The sequence below is a fragment of the Aplosporella prunicola genome (assembly GCF_010093885.1).
Source record: "Aplosporella prunicola CBS 121167 unplaced genomic scaffold K452scaffold_19, whole genome shotgun sequence".
Classification (NCBI taxonomy): Eukaryota; Fungi; Ascomycota; class Dothideomycetes; order Botryosphaeriales; family Aplosporellaceae; genus Aplosporella; species Aplosporella prunicola.
In genome coordinates this window covers 366,612-385,486 of record NW_022983547.1, presented here as the reverse complement: position 1 = coordinate 385,486, position 18,875 = coordinate 366,612, and the positions used below count along the sequence as shown (strand labels likewise).

At 55.7% G+C, this 18,875-nt stretch overlaps 7 protein-coding genes across 7 annotated transcripts; 4 read left to right on the top strand and 3 right to left on the bottom strand.

The window, feature by feature from the left end:
* The first annotated feature begins 61 nt into the window (after window positions 1–61).
* On the top strand, window positions 62–1,383 carry K452DRAFT_275050 (uncharacterized protein). Its single transcript, XM_033539216.1, has 4 exons — window positions 62–625; window positions 686–730; window positions 790–1,013; window positions 1,063–1,383. The coding sequence occupies exons 1-4, from the start codon at window positions 348–350 to the stop codon at window positions 1,176–1,178; spliced, it is 663 nt and encodes a 220-aa protein (XP_033395333.1). The 5' UTR covers window positions 62–347; the 3' UTR covers window positions 1,179–1,383.
* Window positions 1,384–3,484: 2,101 nt separating this feature from the next.
* On the top strand, window positions 3,485–5,636 carry K452DRAFT_63016 (glycosyltransferase family 90 protein). Its single transcript, XM_033546934.1, has 2 exons — window positions 3,485–5,490; window positions 5,553–5,636. The coding sequence occupies exons 1-2, from the start codon at window positions 3,737–3,739 to the stop codon at window positions 5,602–5,604; spliced, it is 1,806 nt and encodes a 601-aa protein (XP_033395332.1). The 5' UTR covers window positions 3,485–3,736; the 3' UTR covers window positions 5,605–5,636.
* A 2,051-nt stretch (window positions 5,637–7,687) lies between these two features.
* Window positions 7,688–10,213, bottom strand: K452DRAFT_289618 (uncharacterized protein). Its single transcript, XM_033540861.1, has 3 exons — window positions 9,703–10,213; window positions 9,183–9,652; window positions 7,688–9,129 (listed from the first exon to the last, which is right to left on the bottom strand). Exons 1-3 carry the CDS (start codon window positions 9,845–9,847, stop codon window positions 8,107–8,109), a joined length of 1,638 nt encoding a protein of 545 aa, XP_033395331.1. The 5' UTR covers window positions 9,848–10,213; the 3' UTR covers window positions 7,688–8,106.
* On the top strand, window positions 10,114–10,973 carry K452DRAFT_62943 (uncharacterized protein). The gene has a single exon (XM_033546933.1). It carries the CDS (start codon window positions 10,381–10,383, stop codon window positions 10,915–10,917), a length of 537 nt encoding a protein of 178 aa, XP_033395330.1. The 5' UTR covers window positions 10,114–10,380; the 3' UTR covers window positions 10,918–10,973.
* Window positions 10,974–11,029: 56 nt separating this feature from the next.
* On the bottom strand, window positions 11,030–13,184 carry K452DRAFT_232046 (glycosyltransferase family 8 protein; the record flags this gene model as incomplete). The annotated part of the gene is made up of 6 exons (XM_033537204.1): window positions 11,030–11,918; window positions 11,976–12,172; window positions 12,251–12,862; window positions 12,914–13,020; window positions 13,078–13,105; window positions 13,161–13,184. The coding sequence occupies 6 exons, from the start codon at window positions 13,182–13,184 to the stop codon at window positions 11,030–11,032; spliced, it is 1,857 nt and encodes a 618-aa protein (XP_033395329.1).
* A 383-nt stretch (window positions 13,185–13,567) lies between these two features.
* K452DRAFT_289614 (uncharacterized protein) lies at window positions 13,568–14,829 on the bottom strand. Its single transcript, XM_033540860.1, has 2 exons — window positions 14,678–14,829; window positions 13,568–14,606 (listed from the first exon to the last, which is right to left on the bottom strand). Exons 1-2 carry the CDS (start codon window positions 14,738–14,740, stop codon window positions 13,764–13,766), a joined length of 906 nt encoding a protein of 301 aa, XP_033395328.1. The 5' UTR covers window positions 14,741–14,829; the 3' UTR covers window positions 13,568–13,763.
* A 215-nt stretch (window positions 14,830–15,044) lies between these two features.
* Window positions 15,045–18,702, top strand: K452DRAFT_289613 (uncharacterized protein). Its single transcript, XM_033540859.1, has one exon. It carries the CDS (start codon window positions 15,473–15,475, stop codon window positions 18,509–18,511), a length of 3,039 nt encoding a protein of 1,012 aa, XP_033395327.1. The 5' UTR covers window positions 15,045–15,472; the 3' UTR covers window positions 18,512–18,702.
* Window positions 18,703–18,875: the final 173 nt, after the last annotated feature.

Below are 18,875 nucleotides of genomic sequence, written 5' to 3'. Positions count from 1 at the left end.
GTGGGCCGGCTGCAGAAGCGTGGCCCGGAAACTCTAGGCTCTAGCACGCCTCAACTCCCGACGCTGCCGCATGACCTCAGAAAAGGCTCCTGCTGTGACTGTGTAACTGCATTCCCGTTCCTGGCTTGCCTTGATACGGACGTGTACGCACTTGCGACTTCGTCATCGGAGGCACGTATCAGTTGTCTCGTGCCCGTCGCTTGGAGCTCCGGAGGGGGGATCCCCCGCGGATATCACTGCATAACTAGCCCGCAACTCAGGAGAGAGTCCCAGTACTCTCCAGACCCTTCCCTCCTCTATTCGCCTGGTCCTTTTCCGTCCGCTGTCCCATCTCTCCTCGTTCAGCCATGGCGATTGCTGCCCAGACTGCCGTCCCGGCCCCAAAGCCGGTAGCTTCCAAACCAGCAGCCGACACGGATGCTTTCCACTGTCTTGTCCAGGAGCTCAGCAGGGTCCTTGGGCCCTCCTCCGGCATAGACTCGGACGACGTAGACCCAGAGCAGTTGAAAGAAATCATGAAGAACTATGTCTCCAAATCTGCCGAGTGGGAGAGGTACGCCTTGGGCGACAAGAGCAGAAACTACACTAGGAATCTTGTAGACAAAGGAAATGGCAAATCAAACCTGTACGCTTTGCTGCCTCTTTTGCATCTCAGGGTTGCCGGTCGCGACTAACGACCCCGTAGGCTCATACTGGTTTGGACTCCTGGCAAGGGTTCGATGATCCATGAGTTGGCACCCCCTTGAGCACGCAATCACCTCACGACAGCGCCACTAATAGACCATCTAGCCACGCCAACGCCCACTGCGTGATGAAAGTTCTGAAAGGTTCTTTGAGAGAAACCCTGTACGAGTGGCCTGATCAGGCACTTGCCGCGCAAGGGAAGCCAGCACCTCCGATGATCAAGAAGGAGACAGTGTACCATGAGAACCAAGTCACCTACATGTCGGACCAGCTGGGTCTTCACCGAATTTCCAACTCGGATCCAGAAAACATTGCAGTCTCGCTACATCGTAAGGGTTGCTTTCAGTTTTGAAACTCAGACACTGACAGAATCCGTAGTTTATACTCCTCCCCATGCGGAGCACTTTGGCTGTCAAATCTTCGATGAGAGGACTGGTAAAGCCAGCCATGTCTCACAATCGAACTTCTTCTCCATCGTCGGTGCTAGGATTTAATGCAATCCCGCGAAGTACAACCTTTCTCTTTGTTTGATGTTTAGCCGAAGCATGACTACCATCTGATAACGGGTAATGGGGAGTTTACGGTTGGGTTTCCGTTCAGCATCAGGTACAGTAATTATCGGGATATTAATAGCAGGCATCTCATCTCTACATTAGTCTTTAACAAATTGATAGTTTTCCGAAAGAATCGGTCAAGGCCTTTTCGTACTTGTGAGGTGACAACCTGTACAACCGACACTGTCCAAAGTATAATACAAAAGTGACCAGGCATGTATGAAGCATGCTCAGAAGTCACCGAGTGCCTTTTGTAACTTTGGGTGGCATGAGCCGACTTCCTTGTGGCAGCAGTGTCTGAAGACAATAACATTTAGACGATGAGCGGTCAGGTAAACGACCGAGAGTTTATAGAGAGCTACGGGAGATAGACAGCCTAGGATCATTGTCACCACTAGCGCTTACGGGCATCAAGAGTTACAAACAGTTGCGATATGTCATTGCCAAGGGTAGGTAGCGATGTTGGTGATACTACAATGGCAATACCGTGTAGAAAGAGGCGCGGTGCCGGAGATCTTTCCCAGCCCCGAGGTTGTTTGCGGAGAGAAGCTCAGACGCAAATACGAGTACGACAAGGGCAGGCCCGGATGAGGGCGAATATGAGAAAAGATTGACATCTCTTGTGTGGACAACCAAGCCCTATTTTTTGCGAATTTCTGGTAGTATATACCATTGTCTCTTTGTGTGTCCGTCTACTCGCTGCTCATATTCACCCGGCTTCGCCATCAACCTACGCAAGGCCAGGACAGCGAGGCTTACAGTAGGTGCCACGCGCCCCAGATTTTCAGAGCCACAAAAGCCCGTCACATGTGTCAATGCTTATGCCGAGACGAGCACTTGGCGGCCTGTGGCAGCCAGAAACGACCCATGAGGCTGAGCGGTCCGCTCCCGAGAGAAAGCCTAAATTCACGTCGAGGCCCACAGGATGACGGACAACACGGCACGAGCAATTGGTGACGATGGCTGCTTGGCATCTTGAATGGCGAGAAAAGGAGCGCATTTGCAGGCGGGAGCGGGCTGGATCTAGCTTACGTCCAGCCATCACCCCTCGCACCGCCAAGGCAATGGCCACCCGGCGCCTCCAGCCTTGATTGTGATTCGCAATACAGACGCGTCGCCGACAAGACATGAAGAGGCCCGTAGCTGGCCGTTTCCCGACATCACTTCGCACCAAATGCAACTGGCGCTGCCACCGCAAGTAGCGCAGCTGGGTTCCATCTCCGCGCGGTCCTCCGTCTGGCTTACTGTCGCCCTAATCGCTGCCTCCGCCGTCTCTGCCAGCTACTGCTCCATCAGTCACTCGCTCCTCGTCACATCGACCGCCTGGGCCTTTCTGTGGATTTATGCCAGCCTTCGCACTGGCATCCGGGACAATTCGGAGAATGCTATAAGGCGGAAGTACAGCTGGACTGCTGGGGCCTTGCTCTCGTTGGCGCAGGTCTGCGAGCAAGCCGCCCGGGACCCAGAGGGAATATGGTGGACTAAGGTTGGCTCCCTCCGCATGCGGCGCTGTTTCTCGGAGCATGTCCTGACCCGGCCTGACAGGCGTTGTTACCTGCGACGATATTCACGATTCGCGCCTCCGAAATCATCACCAAGACCGCACCTTTCGCGCTACACGATGGATCACAAAGCTCCGAGGACTCGCGTATTCATATCCCTCAGAGCTTGTTGGCGATTCTTACAGTATCGGCAGCGGGCGGGCTGAGTGCGGTTGTGGTCTCAAGCCCCGTCGCAGCGCTGGGCCTTTGCAGCGTACTGCTCACGAGCATTGCTCTTGTGCTCTTGGAGACGGCCACCACAGCCACACGAGACCGCAAGCAGGGCTTGGGCAATGGAGGAAGTCCAGATGCTAGGCCAGCTACGCGCCCGCGTGCAATGACTGTTGTCAACACGGATGCATGGCTGGTGTCCCTGAAGGACGCCTCGGCCGTTGCGGCGGCGGCGTGCTTCGCATTCGCATTCCTCTTTGACGGATCGTTCAGGCTGGACATGGTATACTACAGACCAGGAGGGGTCGAGTCAATGGGCATTTGGGGGTGGTTTTGGACGATGCAGCAGGGCGTGCGCATGGCCGTTGCGGCAGCTCTACAGAACCTGGCGCTCATAGCACTGGTAAGTACATACAGGGATGATGGTCTGGAAAGCTGCATCTTATCGCCTTGCCGGATGACGCTCCCCTTTTCGGATCGGGCGCCCGACGGGCTGCTGCTTGCGCGTCGGTTGTTAGCGGATTCCTCAAATGTCCCAAACCGGCGAGCTGTGGCTGCAAGTGGCACTCGCCATGCGCGAGCACGCCCTTTGCCTCCTCCATGTGCTAATACCCACCTTGACAGATCCGCCAGATCGGTGCCATCTCCGCTGGCTACACGTTCGTTGCAGGCCTACTTGCGGCTCGCTTCTATGTCGCACCAGCTTTCCAGGTTTCTTGGTTCGCCTTAATCTACAGTGGTGCCGGCGCTGTCTTGTTTACCGACCTGATTCCAGGCCGTAACAAGATGTTCGTCAGACAGATTCTCACACTGTTCACAGTAGCTTCACTCGCTTGGTTAACGATAAGCTACCTCCGCCAATCTCGCAGCTCCGCCCTCCGTCCATACGACCTTCCCGAGTCGCTTATTCGACCCGACGAGCCCCCCGCACCTCTCAAGCCTCTTTCGCTACCCCCGACAGACAAACATCCCGTGGAGCAATTGGTTGAGGACGCAGAGAACAACTTCCAACAGACGCAGGCGAGACAGTCGCAGACTTTAAACGAAGCCGTCGCCGAATACCGTCGCCGATATGGAATCCCGCCTCCGCCAAACTTTGACCGTTGGTTCGAGTTTGCGAAGAGAAAGGGCGTTCCACTCATTGACGACGGATACGACACTATTTATCACTCTCTGTTGCCGTTCTGGGCGCTCGAGCCAGCCATGATTCGTGCGCGCGTGAGGGAAGCTCTCGGTCACCCTGACAATGCTCTGATTGGGCTGTTGATACGGGACGGGCAAGCGACACATATTGAAGGAGGTCAAGATTGGCAAAGGGAGGCAACGCTGGGCATGATCCAGAACTTCCTCGCCTACCTGCCGGATATGGACATTGCATTCAACATCCACGATGAACCTCGGGTTGTTGTTCCACACGATGAATTGTCGCGCCTCGTCAAAAAGGCAAAGGATGAACGTATGCCTATGGCAGCCGCTAATCAGAAGCCCAAGAACGCTTTTTCACCGCGACCAAAGGACTTGAACAATGGCAAGCGGCTTGACGAAGCCCCGTTCACCCGGTTTAACCACTTCGCCCATCAAGCAACTTGGACCCATTCGCGCATGTCTTGTTCTCCGGACAGCCCAGCCCGTAGCCTCGACGAGAACCAGCCGGACAATCAGACCGCATACGCCCTCACTGAACTTGGCTTCGTCTATAACCAATCGGCCTTCTCCGATATCTGCAATTCGCCTTCCTTATCCTCTAGCTTTGGGTTTTTCGACCGGCCAAATGCCTTCAATCTTGTGCAGGAGCTTTTCCCCATCTTTTCGCAAAGCAAAATCAGCAGCTACCAAGACATCCTCTATCCCAGTCCCTGGTACTGGTACGGTAAAGTGACTTACGAAGGCGCCCGTGATCCGGTGTGGGAAAACAAGGCCGACGCTCTCTACTGGCGCGGCTCGACGACAGGCGGCTTCAGCCGCAACGGTGGCTGGCGCCGACAGCACCGACAGCATGTAGTGCAGCGGCTTAACGAACCCGGAAAGGCGCTCATCATGGTTCAACGGAGCTCACCAGAAGCGTCGGGCTCGCCAGGCACGTGGACTGCGAAACCCGTCTGGCGCCGAGACTATGCGGAGCTGGTGGATGTGCTCTTCAGCGGTGTCGGGCAGTGCGACCCGGGCGATTGCGACGCACAGCGGCAGTTCTTCCGCGTGGTCGATGCGGCCGACTTTCAGGAGGCGTGGACTGCCAGGCATCTATTGGACATGGACGGTAATGCCTTCTCTGGTCGCTTTTACGCTTTCCTCGAGAGCCACAGCGCCGTGCACAAGATTGCTGTCTTCCGCGAGTGGCACACAGATTGGATTCAGCCATGGAAACATTACGTTCCGCTTAGTCTAAAGGGCGACGAGTGGCTTGAGGTCATGAGGTTCTTTTCGGGCGAAGAAGTGGGCAAGCGGATGGCGAGGGATATGGCCGACAGCGGTCGCCAATGGGCAAAGAAGGCGCTGCGAAAGGAGGACTTTGAGGCCTGGTTCTTCAGGCTGTTGTTAGAGTGCGTTTTCCCGAACCCTTGCTTTTGTAAATGGCATGTTTACTGACTGACTGGTGTTGCAGGTACGGCAGGGTTCTTGACGACAACAGAGACACGATCGGTTACAGCGTGTAACGTCCATAAAGATCACTTCTCTGGATTAAATAACCCGAAGGATTTGTGGAGGCTCAGAGATTGGCTAGCGTTGCCAAAGCAAGCACAGCCACTTCTTGTCGTCTTCGAAAAGACCCACTCTTAGTACCCTTCGTTGTACCTTGCACTTGGTCACCTTTCGTGTTTCATTTTCACTTCTACTTTTTTTTCCTCCTTTCAAAGCATATCGGTATACACGGGTGGCGTGTGGCAGGCGTTGAGCCATGTGTGCTTCAGGGCAATCTTACTGGTCGCCTTTCGGGCGGTAAAAAAGATACGAATGTCACGTAATACTCTTACTTCCCTCATCCATGTGTGATTTGTGGCGCTCGTACCTGACCATGTGAGGCTAGTGCGATGACGAGAGGCATCCCACGGACATGGCTTAGCTACGGGGATGTACGCTGTTCAACGCTTACTATTGCGCCATCAGTGGCGCTGAATAGGTAGGGCTACGCGGTTACGAGGTTCTTTGGCTTGAGCGCACGAGGGACTAGCTAAAGCTTCTAGTTCCGCCACATCCGTCTAGCTGGCTCATTATCTCGACCACGTCTCTTCCCTTTTGTGATGTCCTGCTCCATATTTTTTTATGTGCTCCTGTGGCGTCTAAGGTAACAGTTACCGGACCTTGATTCTGGACTCGGAGGTTTGAAGTACTGGGTTGATCATGCATGCGTGTCTACTTGTTCCTCCTCCCCGGAGGAATGCTCGCATATCCTAGGTTTGTATGACTAAATTGAAGATAGAAGGAAGTGAGGGAGCACACTGTGTAAGTTCAAGGTAAACTCAATGGCCAGGTCCGAGATCTGGTTGATCTAATAATGTTCACTCTCAACGTGCGGTGGTAACATCCTCGACCCTACAGTAAAGGTCAAACGTCGACTGGACAGAGACTGGCTCAAGTAGTGATGAAACGCAACCAAACTACTACAACAAAACATTTCGCCCATAAAGGGACTGCTGCGGCTGCTGTTTGGTGGAGGCGTCAGGAAACCCACTGTGAACCATGGGAGCGAAGCAGCACACCCAAAGGTAATCCCACCCACTTCGCAGCTGGCACTATTTAATTCCCAAACCCGATACATCTCCTTGACTGCCCAACAACATTTCACAGCCTAGCATCAGCCTCCCCTCCTTGCGAATATCCACTTCCGCTAGCTCAGAAAGCGGAACGAATACACATCCAAGCATGGTGAATCCAAACACTCCTCTCGAACCCACTCCACAATGCACATACGGCACCGAATCCTCAGGCGCACACACAAGCATCGCGCGTCCTCCGTCACCCAGCTCATGGACCACCGCACGGTTGAGCTCTCCCCCCCTCCCCTAGCGGCGGCAGCGCGCACCTCCCCACGAACCCGCCGACGCAACAGAGGCGACGTCGCTGCTCACGCCCGCGAGCACCGCCTCCGTCGACGGCGATAACGCATACACAGCCGCGCCTGTGCAAGCGCCATACGTGCCCGGGCCGCAGGCGTATCCCAGCCAGTATCCAAGCCGGACGCTCGACGAGGCGGAAAGAGCAGTCGGCGCGCAATTCCGGCGACAGAGCGACTGTGTGGGATTTGCGCTTTGCAGCATGGAGGACTTTCACGTTGCCGCCTCGTTTGTCGTCCTCTTCTTGCTCCTGCTTTGCTCCATACCCGTGATTTTTTGTGATCTGGACCCGGCGTTTAAGATTTTTTATAGCTAGGTTATTGTCGCGCATATTCCTTTGGTTATGTCGCTGCCAATTTGGCGGAGAGACTATCCGTCGGTCGCTATATAGTTGGCACTGGATGAAGGGTATAGGTTCGATGGTTTTGGTTTTTGGTTTGTAGGCAACGTTGTGTATTTAGCTTGGAGTATGGAGGATGATCATGGCTTGTGGCATAGCACTGGTCTCTAGACTCCCATCAACATCACTGTTATATCTCATAAGTACTACTTCTATAATTTTGAGTGCCTATAATAATTCGCTCGGTCATGAATACAGAACTATTTAAAAGGGGCGAAAGTATAGACACGGAAAAGCACGAGAATATCCCATACGAATACTAAAGCTGCGAAAGTACTTTAAGTTGCCTAGTTTCGTGGCGAGTTACTTAACATATTTTCCAACACGGTAGCTATCGTAATACACTTTTCAAACAAAATGCTCAGCCTGAACCTAGCACCACTAATCAAAAGACCAAGCAAACGAATAACAAATATCACATACCGGCCTACCTATCAAATACCGCAGACACACATCCACATAACCATTTTAGCAGCATCAAGCAAGCATGCGAGCGAGCGAGCAAGTCCACAACAACACAAAGAAGCATTCGTACAAGCAGCCGTGAATATGAATAATGCAGCACCGACGCCCCCCATAACAATACCTAGGTAGGCCGTGCAAAGTCATCCGTCCGTGTCAATTCCCCCCACAATCTAGTCTGTCCTTCCTTACCTTCTCGGGTCAACTCCTCCCAATCTGGTACCAACCGTTCTCACCCTCTCCTACCCCTCCCACAAGACCTTCACACCGGGCACGTTTCTCAACCCCCCAGCCACTGCCGGCGTGGCACCCACACCAAAAGCGCCCTTTCCGTTCACCACGGCCGCCGACGCCCCATCCACACCGTCCATCTCGCCCAGCGCGTTACGCACAATACGACCCAGCACGCGCAGTCCCTCCTCGTCCCTCACGAACCAATGTCCCAACCCCTCCAGACTCACCACCGCGCCACCCTTGCCCAAATACTCCGCAATGCCTTCGAGCGCAAGTCGCCATTCGAACGCCAGGTCGCGCATGCCGACCACCAGCGTCGCAGGCGCCTTGAACGCACCATGCGGGTTCGGGTCGAAGACCGTGCCGCCGACCGCGAGGCTGTTGCTGCGTGGACGCGCACCAGGGGTGCTGGAGCGGCGCCGGTGGTGCAGAGAGCCCGATGCGGGGCCATTGGTGCCGCCTGTGGACTTTCCGCTGCCGGTCGAGGCGGCCGAGTCTTTGCGCGGCTGAAGCATTGGAGCCGAGGGCTCGAGTGCTGACAGCGCCAGAATCGTTTGAAGACTCTTCCGCCATTCGCCGAACGTGAGGCCTTCCCGATAGTAGCGGATCTTTTGGGAGAGCCCGGCGTCAGAGGCGCGAGCCCGCTGACGAACGGCGGCTGGATATGTCAACCCACCCTTTCCAGGTGGGGGATCGGCAGCCGTGCTGGGTGCTTCGGTGCATTGCTCTGGAGCGGGGCCGACGCTACTGGCTATAGCCTCCACGACGTCAACGTTAGCTGACGCGGAGCGGTGGACGGCTTGCAGGAACCAGCTGCCAACGAGAGTACTGATGATACGAAGGAGGGCCGGTGGCAGGAGGAAGACGAATATGTAATGAGATTTGAGTAGTTGAGTGGCAAGTGGGGAAAGGGTGGTGATGGCATTGCGGAGAATGCGAGGACGGGATGAGAGTGGGTGATGCGAGAAGGTGCAGAGCATCTGCCTCGCAGACGAGATGCGAGATTGGATGTTTGCGTATACGAGACTCGGCTGGTTGGTGTTAGTCGTATGCTGTAAAGCTTAAAGAGGCTATTGCTGCTTACATGCACCACACTAGTGACGATGAAGTGGTCCGCTAGTTGCGGTGCCTCTGCCGCAAGACGGCATGCTACCGCTGCTCCCCAATCATGAGAGACGAGCAGCACTTGTCCTCTCTCTAGCGAGTCCACGCCATCGGCTGATGTATGCTCATCCCGCATACCCAAGACAAAGGATGCAACGGCCTCAAGCACGTTATACGCATTGTACTCTTCCAGATTGTCACTTCCGCCGTAGCCCGGGAGATCCATGGCCACATACACAGTGTCGTCCTCCAGCCTCTCTTCCTGCAAGAAATCTCGCCACAATGCCCAGCTGTCCGGGAAGCCGTGGAGGAGGATGACGAGATTGGGGCTGGAAGAGACGGGCCTCGAGGAGACGACATAATGCAGCGAAACGCCGGCATCGGTGGTGAAGAAAGCGTGCTTGAAGCCGGGCAGCGGCTCGAGGGAGAGGTTCCAGAGCTTGTCTCGAGCTACGACGACATGTCAACAGGAGCGCGGGGCCATGATGAGCAGGACGAACCGGCAGCAAGCTCGTGCTTGGCTTTCTTGCTTGGTCGCTGGAGGGCAGAGCCGTTCAAAACGGCTTTGAGGATCCACAGCAGGCCGGCAAGTAGGCCATAGGCGTACATGAAGCTTCGCCACGCGATTGTTTTGATGGGAGCCATGGCTGAAGATGCGATGGAGGGTGGTTGTGGTGGTGGTGGATAGTGGTCAACTTAGGGCGGCGGGAGGCTGAACCTAGTTAAAAAGCCGATGACGACGGTTGCAAACGAATTAGGGCGGAGCGAAGCATGAGCGACACATCGTCAAACACCCGTCACGGCTGTGCTGGCGCATGGCAGGCGGCATGCGAGCAATTAACGCATTGCACGTGAAGGAAGCAACCGATGGAAACGGCCATGATGTTGCAGCACGGGCCGTGTGGGGGGGAATCCCTGCTTGTGCGCGCCCATGCGTTTCGCTCGAGCCCTACCCGGCACCCACCATGCGCCATGCCATGCCTAGGTTAGTGCCATTTGCAAAAGAAAAAGAAAAAAAAAGAGAGGACTGCTGCGAATACGTAGATATGTATGTACTAACAACACTAACTATTTGATACCACGCAGGCTATGGTGAAAAACTAGGAAGCGATTACAAGCTGAAAAAAATACCGAGAAAACCATGGGTAGAAACACAGGAAAAACTCGTGACCTCGTCAATGATGCCTAAAGATACCAAGAAAGCAAATCCCTTCTCCCTTCTCCTCAACTACCGTTCCGTAGGGCTTAGTACATCGTCATGCGCCGCTGCCGCCGTCTCGGCGCTCGCGTCAAAGCCTTCCGGAGCAGCTGTGGGTTTGTCGCCTTTAAAATCAGGCTCTGCGAATGCGGGCTTACCCTCACTCGTCTCCGCGCTTGGCGCCTCTGTGGCCGCGCTTTGCTCTGTTTCAACGCCCTGCTGGACCCCTGCGCCTGCAGCGCTGCTGGGTTCAGCGGCCGTGCCCTCAGCCTGTGGGGTGTTTCTCGGTAAGCGGAGCGGGCTCGATTCGCCGCTCGGGGGCAGGTTGTGGTGCACGGCCTCGTGGCTGCGACGCCGCTCGCGAGGATACGAATGCTCTGGTAACTTGCGGGTTGGCGTGGGTTTGGCCGCTTCTGCCGAGGCTTTCTTGAGATGCTCAATCTCCAGGAGCGAACTGCGGCGCAGCTCGTCGAGTTTTTCCGCAGGATCCTTGAAAGAAAAAGAAAAAAAATGTTAGCTATGCGTCTTGCTTTACATTGCTAGGTAATTCACACGGACGATCGAACTCGGGTGGAAGCACTGACGACGGCCTCCTCACGAGGCCCCATCATCGCTAAGGTGCAATCTAGCTAAGCTACAGGAGTGATATGCATAGGAAGCTCTGCTTTCTGTACAGCAGAAACGGGATAGGTAAAGGGAAAACCACTGTCCGCGGCAGTGCTGGCAGCCGAGAGGCGCGAAACCTCTGACTGCAGTGGAGATGGTGAACGACGACGTTCGCGGCGGAAACACTCAACGTCGTTGGAAGAATAACCACAGTGGGGACATACCCATTCGGCCTGATCCGGCACGCCCTCGGCGGACGGAAGCTGGCTCTTCTCACTCTTCTCTTCTCCCCAAAATGTAGGCCGGCGAATCGGGGCCGGTGTTACCGGAAGGCTAGGTCGTTCGACGGCAGTAGGAAAGTCTGTCAAGATTAAGCTCTCGTGACGTTCCTTGCCCTTGTCGCCTTCGCCGGTGGGCGACAAAATATCAGAAGATTGCGAGATGCTTTCGAGAGACAGGCTACTCGGCCTAGCCTTCTTCGTTTGCGCACCAAGCACGGCGCGGACGTAGCGTTCAATGCCCGGAACGCTGTCCCATGCATTTTTGCTTTGACCGAAGGATTGCCAGGGATCCTCTGGCGGTGTAGTTGCAGTGGAAGCTTGAGAGATCGGTTCTTCTTTCTGGGAAACTGCAAGAGGTTCTGGGGTAATCTGTGGCTCGAGTTTTGGCTGCGGTGCATCTTCCGCGAACACACGTGTGGGCCTAGCCTTGGGGCGCTCCGTCTCCCATGGGAATATGGGTTTAGGCTCTTCGGATACTTTGGGTTTTGTTTTCGGCACTTCGTACCACATGTCTTTGGGTGGTTCGGGGTAGACAACAGGAGCTTGGAAAAGCTCCTTGGACTCACTGAAGGTATATGTCTCTGAGGGGAAGTTGGAAGCTTCGGGGCGGGACTCCGATGGAGGTGCAGATCTATGCGGGGTTAGCATCAATGTCCTGCACGTCTATGCAGCCGGACAAGGTTCTCACCGCGTAGCGTCCCATTCCATTTGTGGGGCAGAGAACTTCCTTGTGGGCGTCATTGGCGCCGTCTTAGCAATGTCTTGGCCAGTGTTCTGTGCAGGCTCGGCTGGATCGGTCAAAGGGGTTTCAGTTGTTGTGGATGTTGTCATGTGCGGTATTCCCGTGCCATGGCTAGCCCTCCCAGGCTTACTTTCCACGTGTTGCTGTATCTGGTTCGGGGCTTGCATGATGCTCTGTGAGTCGTACTGCTGTGCCTAAAGGAATTAAGTAAGCGATGCAACTAGAGCTCCGTAGCACTGCCTTACCTTGGCCTTGAGGTGCCTATCATAGACGGCCCACCATTTCGCCAGCAACTCGTTGTAGACTCCTGCACCACCGCTAGGCCTGTTGTCTCTGCTCCACGGCTTGTTCCGGCCAATGAAATGCACCATGCTGATGTTGCTTTTGTAGTACTTGTACGCTGGCTCCCACTGATACTGTGCATTGGGCGTGCAGTTGTATGCAAAGCTGATCCTGTGCCAATTCCTGTGCTCGTAGTACTGGTTGAGTAGACCCTGGTCTGCTCCATCAAAGCTATCGCCGCTCGACGCTAGAGTCTGGAGTGCCCAAAAGTCCCCCATGTTTGGACTGAGAACCATCACGCCACTGTTGAAAGCATCTGGCCAACCCACATCCGGAGCAGCAGCAAAGGGGGCTTCGATGGCGAAAAGCTCGTCTGGTGCCCGAAGGGCGACAACATCTGCATCGATATATACGATTTTGCGGAATTGTATCTGTTTCCAGAGAGCTATCTTTGTGAAGGTGTATGCGAGATCGCCTCGGTCCATGAGATATAGGTTACCAGGGTGCGGGTTCCCAATGCGCTGGACAGGTATCAGGTGGTCGTAGAGTTCCTGTTGACTTTGCTTAGCAGCGTATCCAGGTGCATTGGTGGCATGGCGAACCTTGAGCTCTGTGATGGTGTCGGCAGACAGCGTGTCGAGGGTGATGAGAGCGGCGAGCTTTTTCGTCGTACCGGCATCTCGTAGAGAATGGGCGAGTACGGAGGCACCTGTATCTGGGCATCAGCGCGGTGGGTTTGGTGAGTGTGGGCAGGTATACAGCGTACCGGGCAGGTAGGAATCGCTCATAACGAGCTGCGACGTGCTAGTTAGCTCTGGTAGCCGGCGGCATATGGGCCAAGGGACTCACCGTGCAATACGCGTCTTCGGCCATTGTGTGTCGAGACAGTGTTTAGGAAGAGCGGCGCTTGTTTTTCTTGCGCACCTGCCACCTGATTGTTTTCCCCCGCCGCCGATCGGCGGACGATGGATGATGCGGTTGTGGAGCGCGGAGAAATCTGGGGACTGTCTAACAACGAGAGGCCATTGACCGCGAGCACGCGTTGCTGCTGGTACGCGCAGGTCGAGGGCAGCAGAGCGGCCACTGTGCCGTCCGTTGCTCGGACGATTCTGTCCCCCAACCCTTCGTTTTCCGTCCACCTGGACCCGAGATGCTTTGCTTGGAAAGCTTGGGCCCACGCGCATGATGCAATCAACGCGGCAATTGGAGAGGCCTTCCCATCCCATTCCACACACAATAGAACACAAGGCATGCACCGCCGAGCACAACATGTCTTGATCAACGCTTAAATTTGCGCGTGCAAGCAACCTCCCACACGCTGTTTTCTGTCGTGCCCCCAGCCAACCGTGCCGTTCCCGACCCCCCAACAATCCCTGCCTCACGCTACTTTTTTGCAATCAATATCAACAACCCTCTCCAGCCGCGCGCTAGCCCCTTGCCCCCTGCTACTCCTCACCAGATGAACGGCACCATCCTCGCGCGCTCCTTGACCCCGTCCTCGCCAAACTTAGCGGCATACCACTCCTTCGTCCCGTCGGCCGTCACTCCCAGGTTCACGGCGACGAAAATCAGTGCGCACAAGACCGTCTTGTTCAGCCACTGGCCTTCGGGCGCAGCAACGAACGACAGTGCCAGGTAGATGAGGCATTCAAACGTGTAGTGAGGGCAGACAATATGCCTGAAAGAGCTTTGGGTGGGCAACGTATACTTGCGCAGTGAGGCAAGGTGAACATGGCTTTCGTGCTGTTTCGCAGAAGCCCAACCGAAGAGACCTATTCCCAGGAGTGTTTTAACGTCTGACGGCAGCTGCGATGTCGCTCCTGGGGCGACGTGCAGCGCCGGTGATCCTTCTATCCAAACTGCAGCCGACATGCCGCCGTAAAAGAGGAGGCCAAGGAGCCAGTGAGTAATCCACATTTTGGAGGTAGAAGGCTTGGACAGGGCGATGGACTCGTACAAGCGTCGTAAGCCTTGTACCAACATAAGAGCCCAAGCTACCTGAAGCCGGCCGGTGGACATGGAGGCTGTGCCCGTTTGTGTCGCCTTGCTCGCGAGGGATCCCAGCAGGCTGCCGCCAAGCGCATACTGGCACAGCCAGAAGAGGGAACAGAAGACAGAAAGGACGTAGAAGTGCGTGAACCAGGCGTGCGGGACGCGATAAGTCGCGAGATGGTCGAGCAGACGGGCGAACACGTTGTTTGAGCGTGACGCTGGGGTGCTCTGACCGGTCGGGGCGCGCGAGCCGTAGGCCAGAAAGCGTGTACGAAAGGGTGGGATGGCGTACACTAGCAGGACCTTTTGGCGGTTAGTGCGATGTCAGCAATCACAGGCCGAGCAGCCCAGCAGAGAGAGAGAAGGCATGATACAATTGATGCGGTCGCCAAGAAGAGTAGGCGGAGGGCGAGGATGGGAGCGAGGCAGTCGTCCATTGCCGAAAGTGCCGCCTTGGTTTTTGCACACGGGGTTTAATGCCTCATTCGCTGCAGGAGAGCGGACGTGGCGGGCAGAAAAACTCCACTGGAAAGGGAGGAGTGTGGAGCGTCTAAAGAAGGGGAGCCGTGGGTTTCAGCCTGTGTCGCGCCCGTGATCTTGCACACGGCCCAGCTGAAAAGTGCGCTAGTCCGACGGCTGGCCGACTCTCTGACAGTTTGACACGGAGCCATGGCAGCGACAGGACGTCTGTTCAAGACGACTGACGGCCCTCAGTGCGGAGCCCCTTAAGGACCCGCCTGCCTCGCCATGGCCGCTGCTGCAGCCGTCAAAGGCCCCTGTCCGTGTCGCGAGCGGCGGCCACGATTAATTGGACCCGGCCATCATCGCTTGCACAAGCGTGTTACATAAGGCGGGCCAACTCAATCGGTTCCAGTGGCCGCCAAGTTCCAACAACTCCTCCTCCTCGGTCGCGCTGCTCCCTCCCCCGTACACACCACCCTCTCGCCCCAGCCTTCACGACTCGACGACCTCACGACACAACGCGCCTGCATCCCATCCCTCACCGCCTCTTGCCCTGCTTCTGCCATTTCAAAAAGCACACGCCACTCTTGCCGCCCCCTTCGACGCGCACCGGTCTGCTGAGCACCTGGCGCTTCTCCTCCTCAGCGGCCATCGTCCCACCCCCCTCCAGCATGAGGCAGGCTCCACGCGCGATATAAGAGTCCGTGATGAGCAGTAGCGCTGCTGTCGCTGACCATTTGCCGCCGAATCCTTCTGGCAACGGAGAGCCGCAGCCTTTGCAGCCTTCCTTCGGTCGAGTCAGATCCCCAGCTCCTCCCTCGTCCCCTCCCCTTACCGACAAGGACAGCCAGATCATCGTCGTACGAAATGGGGACATTGGGCCGGACGCGCACGTTGAGCAGGATGAATCCGAGGCCGAAACCTTGGTCCTTTCCGGAACCGAAAAAGAAGACTCCGCGAGGCCAAAGAAGGTGATCAAGCACGAACGTAGCGATGGCGAGGAAGGAATGCGTGACATCCCGTCTGCGCGAAGCGTCGTTACCGTAGGCTCCGGAAAACAGGCCAGCGCACGTGGAGGCTCGGCCGCTCCTGGCCATCCCAACGGAATCCGTGAGGCCAATGTCAATGGAACCGATAACATGCATTCTCATGGCCATAGACCCGCTGGCCGAAAAGGTTCCTCTGCGTTTTCTTCCAGTGATCAGGACCAATCCCGTCAAGGACCACGCGGATCCAGCTCACGTCATTATTCTCATTCCCCTCCAGTAGGCCATGACCACCGCGCAAGGAGCTCCTCGATCGCCGATACGCGGAAGCGTAAGCTGAGGGACAACCACGATTCGGAACCGCCTCGCCAGAGGTACAAGACTGAAGGACTCATCAAAAACTCGAGGCATCCGCCCACTTCTCCGCTTGGGGCCGGCGTCAAGCTGCACAAGAGGTCAGCCTCAACTCAATCGCTTGTGCACAGCGCAACAGGCCGCAGGAGGCGCGAGCATACGAGACAAGACAAGGAATGGAGGTCAAGTGACACTGAAGAAGAAGAAAACTCGTCGCCTCACCCGCATTCGAATATCCCGCCGCTTACCCGCCCAAGGAGAACTGCACACCGGTCAATGACTTCACCCGTTCGAGCACCACCTCCAATGAAAAGGGATGCATTTGGCGCAACGCGCCTGTTACGGGCATGTGAGAAAGGTGATTTTGATGCCGTCAAAGCTGCCTATGCCCATTCGCCGGATGAACTGGATGCGCCGGACAATGCCGGGGTTACTCCACTTCAAAAAGCTTCGTTGAATGGTCACGAAGACATTGTGGAGTTCCTCATTGGCAAGGGCTGTCAAACAGATGTCCATGACAAGCTGGATTGCGACACACCCCTCATCGACGCAACACAGAATGGCCACGTGGAAGTCGTCAAGCTTCTCTTGTGGAAAGCCCGGGTGGACCCCATGTACGAGAACAAGCATTTCAAGAACGCATTGACTCTTTTGGATCCGACCGCCGATGAAGCGGACGAGATTAAAGAAGAGTTGGAAAAAGCGATGGAAGAACGAAGGAAAGAGGGGTCCGATGAAGATACTGACGGTAGGACCCCGAGGAGTGTCGAAGAAGTATCCGGTCCGACGCTTCTTCCGAATGAGTACAACACAGAGGTCCTCCGCATTAAATCCGAAGCAGGCGACAAGCGCGCGGTGGACGAGTTGCTATCATTTGGTATTCTTCCCAACATTTCTTGTGCAGTTGCAGCTGCCCGGGGTGGGCATGACGAGATCCTCAGTTTTCTGCTCGCGTCGGGATTGTCGGCCGACCATCGTGACCCAGCCAAGCATAACGAGACGCCAATGCTGGTCGCCATCAAGAAGGGACACGTGGATGTGATCAAGTTGCTCTTGGCCCAAGACAATTTCGACCCAACGCGACGAAACAGGGAGGGACTTACCTACTTTGAATTTGCCGAGGAACAAGATGCGCCAAACGGTGAGGAAATTTACGCGCTCTTGAGGGAAAAGTATGACGAAAAGATGAAGTCAAAACAGTCTAGGCGCATTCGGAGTCCGGAGTTACAACGGTCGGTTCAGAAAAGCCCGCGCAAAAGGGCCATCGAACAGGAAAGCACCAGAAGAACACACGAGCGAGAAGCACGAGGACGACTAGCCGAAAAGTCTTCCAGCAAAACTGCTCATTCAGAAGCAATGTCCAAACCCAAGAAACGTCTGATGTCAAGGAGAGAATTGAACCGTCAATCAAGAGAAAGCACGTCTCCTGACGCGTCGGACGAGGATGATGATGATGTTCGGGGCCCAGGTCGTATCGTGCGGAGGAAAAACAACCATGCGTCGAAAACGATCCGGAGTTCGCCTGCTCCATCCTCCCCAGAGCAAGAAAAATGCGAACCGCGCTCCGCTCCGCCAAAAGCCACAGAACCAGAACCTGAGCCTGAACCGACTCCTCCTGTCAAGGATAAGACGTCGGAACAGATCAAGGAGGCAAGAAGAATCGAGGCTGAACGGTTGGCTGCGGAAAAAGCACGGGATGAAGCGGAAAAGGAACGCCTTGCTGCTGCCGCTGAAAAGGCTGCGCGTGAGCATCAAGAGCGCCTCGACAAGCTTCCACGGGCCTTGAAGCGAGCATGCCAGCATGGCAAGAACCGGCCTCTGCAGTTCGACTTGGGCAACGGTGAAGGCGGCATTGGCTACAACTTCCTTCCGGTTCATGTCGTCAAGCTGTCAGATCTCGATCCGACCTGCGACGCATCACGGCGTGACGAGCTCTGGATGATGAGCTTCCAAGCTGTCGGCATCCTCGGCCTCACTGAACTCGACTGTCACGAGTTCCCCCTTTGGGAGCACATATCCGTTACCCAGGACCACCTCCAAGCCTTCCTCGAGACATACGACATCTCGCAACTGGCGGAGGATCCGTTGTTCCAACGACAAGGCGAGAAGGGCTACGACCCTGACAAATACGCCGCAGAAACCCGCGAAGCCAAGGCCAAGTTCCTCAGGCTCGACCCTCTATTCTGGATACGCTACGACGATTTCCTGAAAGCCACGCAACTACCGGATTACGGGCACCTGGAAAAGCTCAAGATCTGGACAGCAAATGCGAGGACCAACCCAAGAGCCACGACGCCTCCGCCCACGCCACGCAGTTGGGCCGAGGCCCTGTTTGGGGTCCAGCCTGGGCCGGAGTGGAAAAGTCGGTCAGGGAGTTTGGGGTCGAGCAAATCTTCTGTGGCTTGATGTACATGTAGGCAATTGTTCATAGAGCGGGTGTTGGAGTCTCGGCGTGTGCGATGATGGGCTAGGCTGTCTGCTTTCCGTGTTGATGTTCATGGACGGCCTAACGACGGTAAACTGAATGTAATGCTTCTGGTCAATATACCCTACAGCCAATAGTAAATAAAGCGCTTGGAGCCGACGCCACGTCGCCATGTAGTTTTTCCGCGGTCGTCTTCTTGAGCGCATACGCGCTTCCGAGATGCGGGGTTGACCTTCTCTCTCATCCACTCAGGCGCGACGCAAAGACGGCTGCCTGATGATGACGCCAGGGCGGCGCAGCTGCAGCAAGCAGCTCTAAATATCGCACGACACCGCGCGCGCTTCC

Coding starts and splice junctions, on each gene's coding strand:
- K452DRAFT_275050 (XM_033539216.1), top strand. CDS start 348: ATGGCGATTGCTGCCCAGACTGCCGTCCCGGCCCCAAAGCCGGTAGCT. Junction 731..789: donor AAGGGTTCGATGATCCATGA/GTTGGCACCCCC, acceptor TAGACCATCTAG/CCACGCCAACGCCCACTGCG. Junction 1,014..1,062: donor CATTGCAGTCTCGCTACATC/GTAAGGGTTGCT, acceptor CAGAATCCGTAG/TTTATACTCCTCCCCATGCG.
- K452DRAFT_63016 (XM_033546934.1), top strand. CDS start 3,737: ATGTTCGTCAGACAGATTCTCACACTGTTCACAGTAGCTTCACTCGCT. Junction 5,491..5,552: donor TTCTTCAGGCTGTTGTTAGA/GTGCGTTTTCCC, acceptor CTGGTGTTGCAG/GTACGGCAGGGTTCTTGACG.
- K452DRAFT_289618 (XM_033540861.1), bottom strand. CDS start 9,847: ATGGCTCCCATCAAAACAATCGCGTGGCGAAGCTTCATGTACGCCTAT. Junction 9,653..9,702: donor CAAGCACGAGCTTGCTGCCG/GTTCGTCCTGCT, acceptor ATGTCGTCGTAG/CTCGAGACAAGCTCTGGAAC. Junction 9,130..9,182: donor TCGTCACTAGTGTGGTGCAT/GTAAGCAGCAAT, acceptor AACACCAACCAG/CCGAGTCTCGTATACGCAAA.
- K452DRAFT_62943 (XM_033546933.1), top strand. CDS start 10,381: ATGATGCCTAAAGATACCAAGAAAGCAAATCCCTTCTCCCTTCTCCTC.
- K452DRAFT_289614 (XM_033540860.1), bottom strand. CDS start 14,740: ATGGACGACTGCCTCGCTCCCATCCTCGCCCTCCGCCTACTCTTCTTG. Junction 14,607..14,677: donor TCTTGGCGACCGCATCAATT/GTATCATGCCTT, acceptor AACCGCCAAAAG/GTCCTGCTAGTGTACGCCAT.
- K452DRAFT_289613 (XM_033540859.1), top strand. CDS start 15,473: ATGAGCAGTAGCGCTGCTGTCGCTGACCATTTGCCGCCGAATCCTTCT.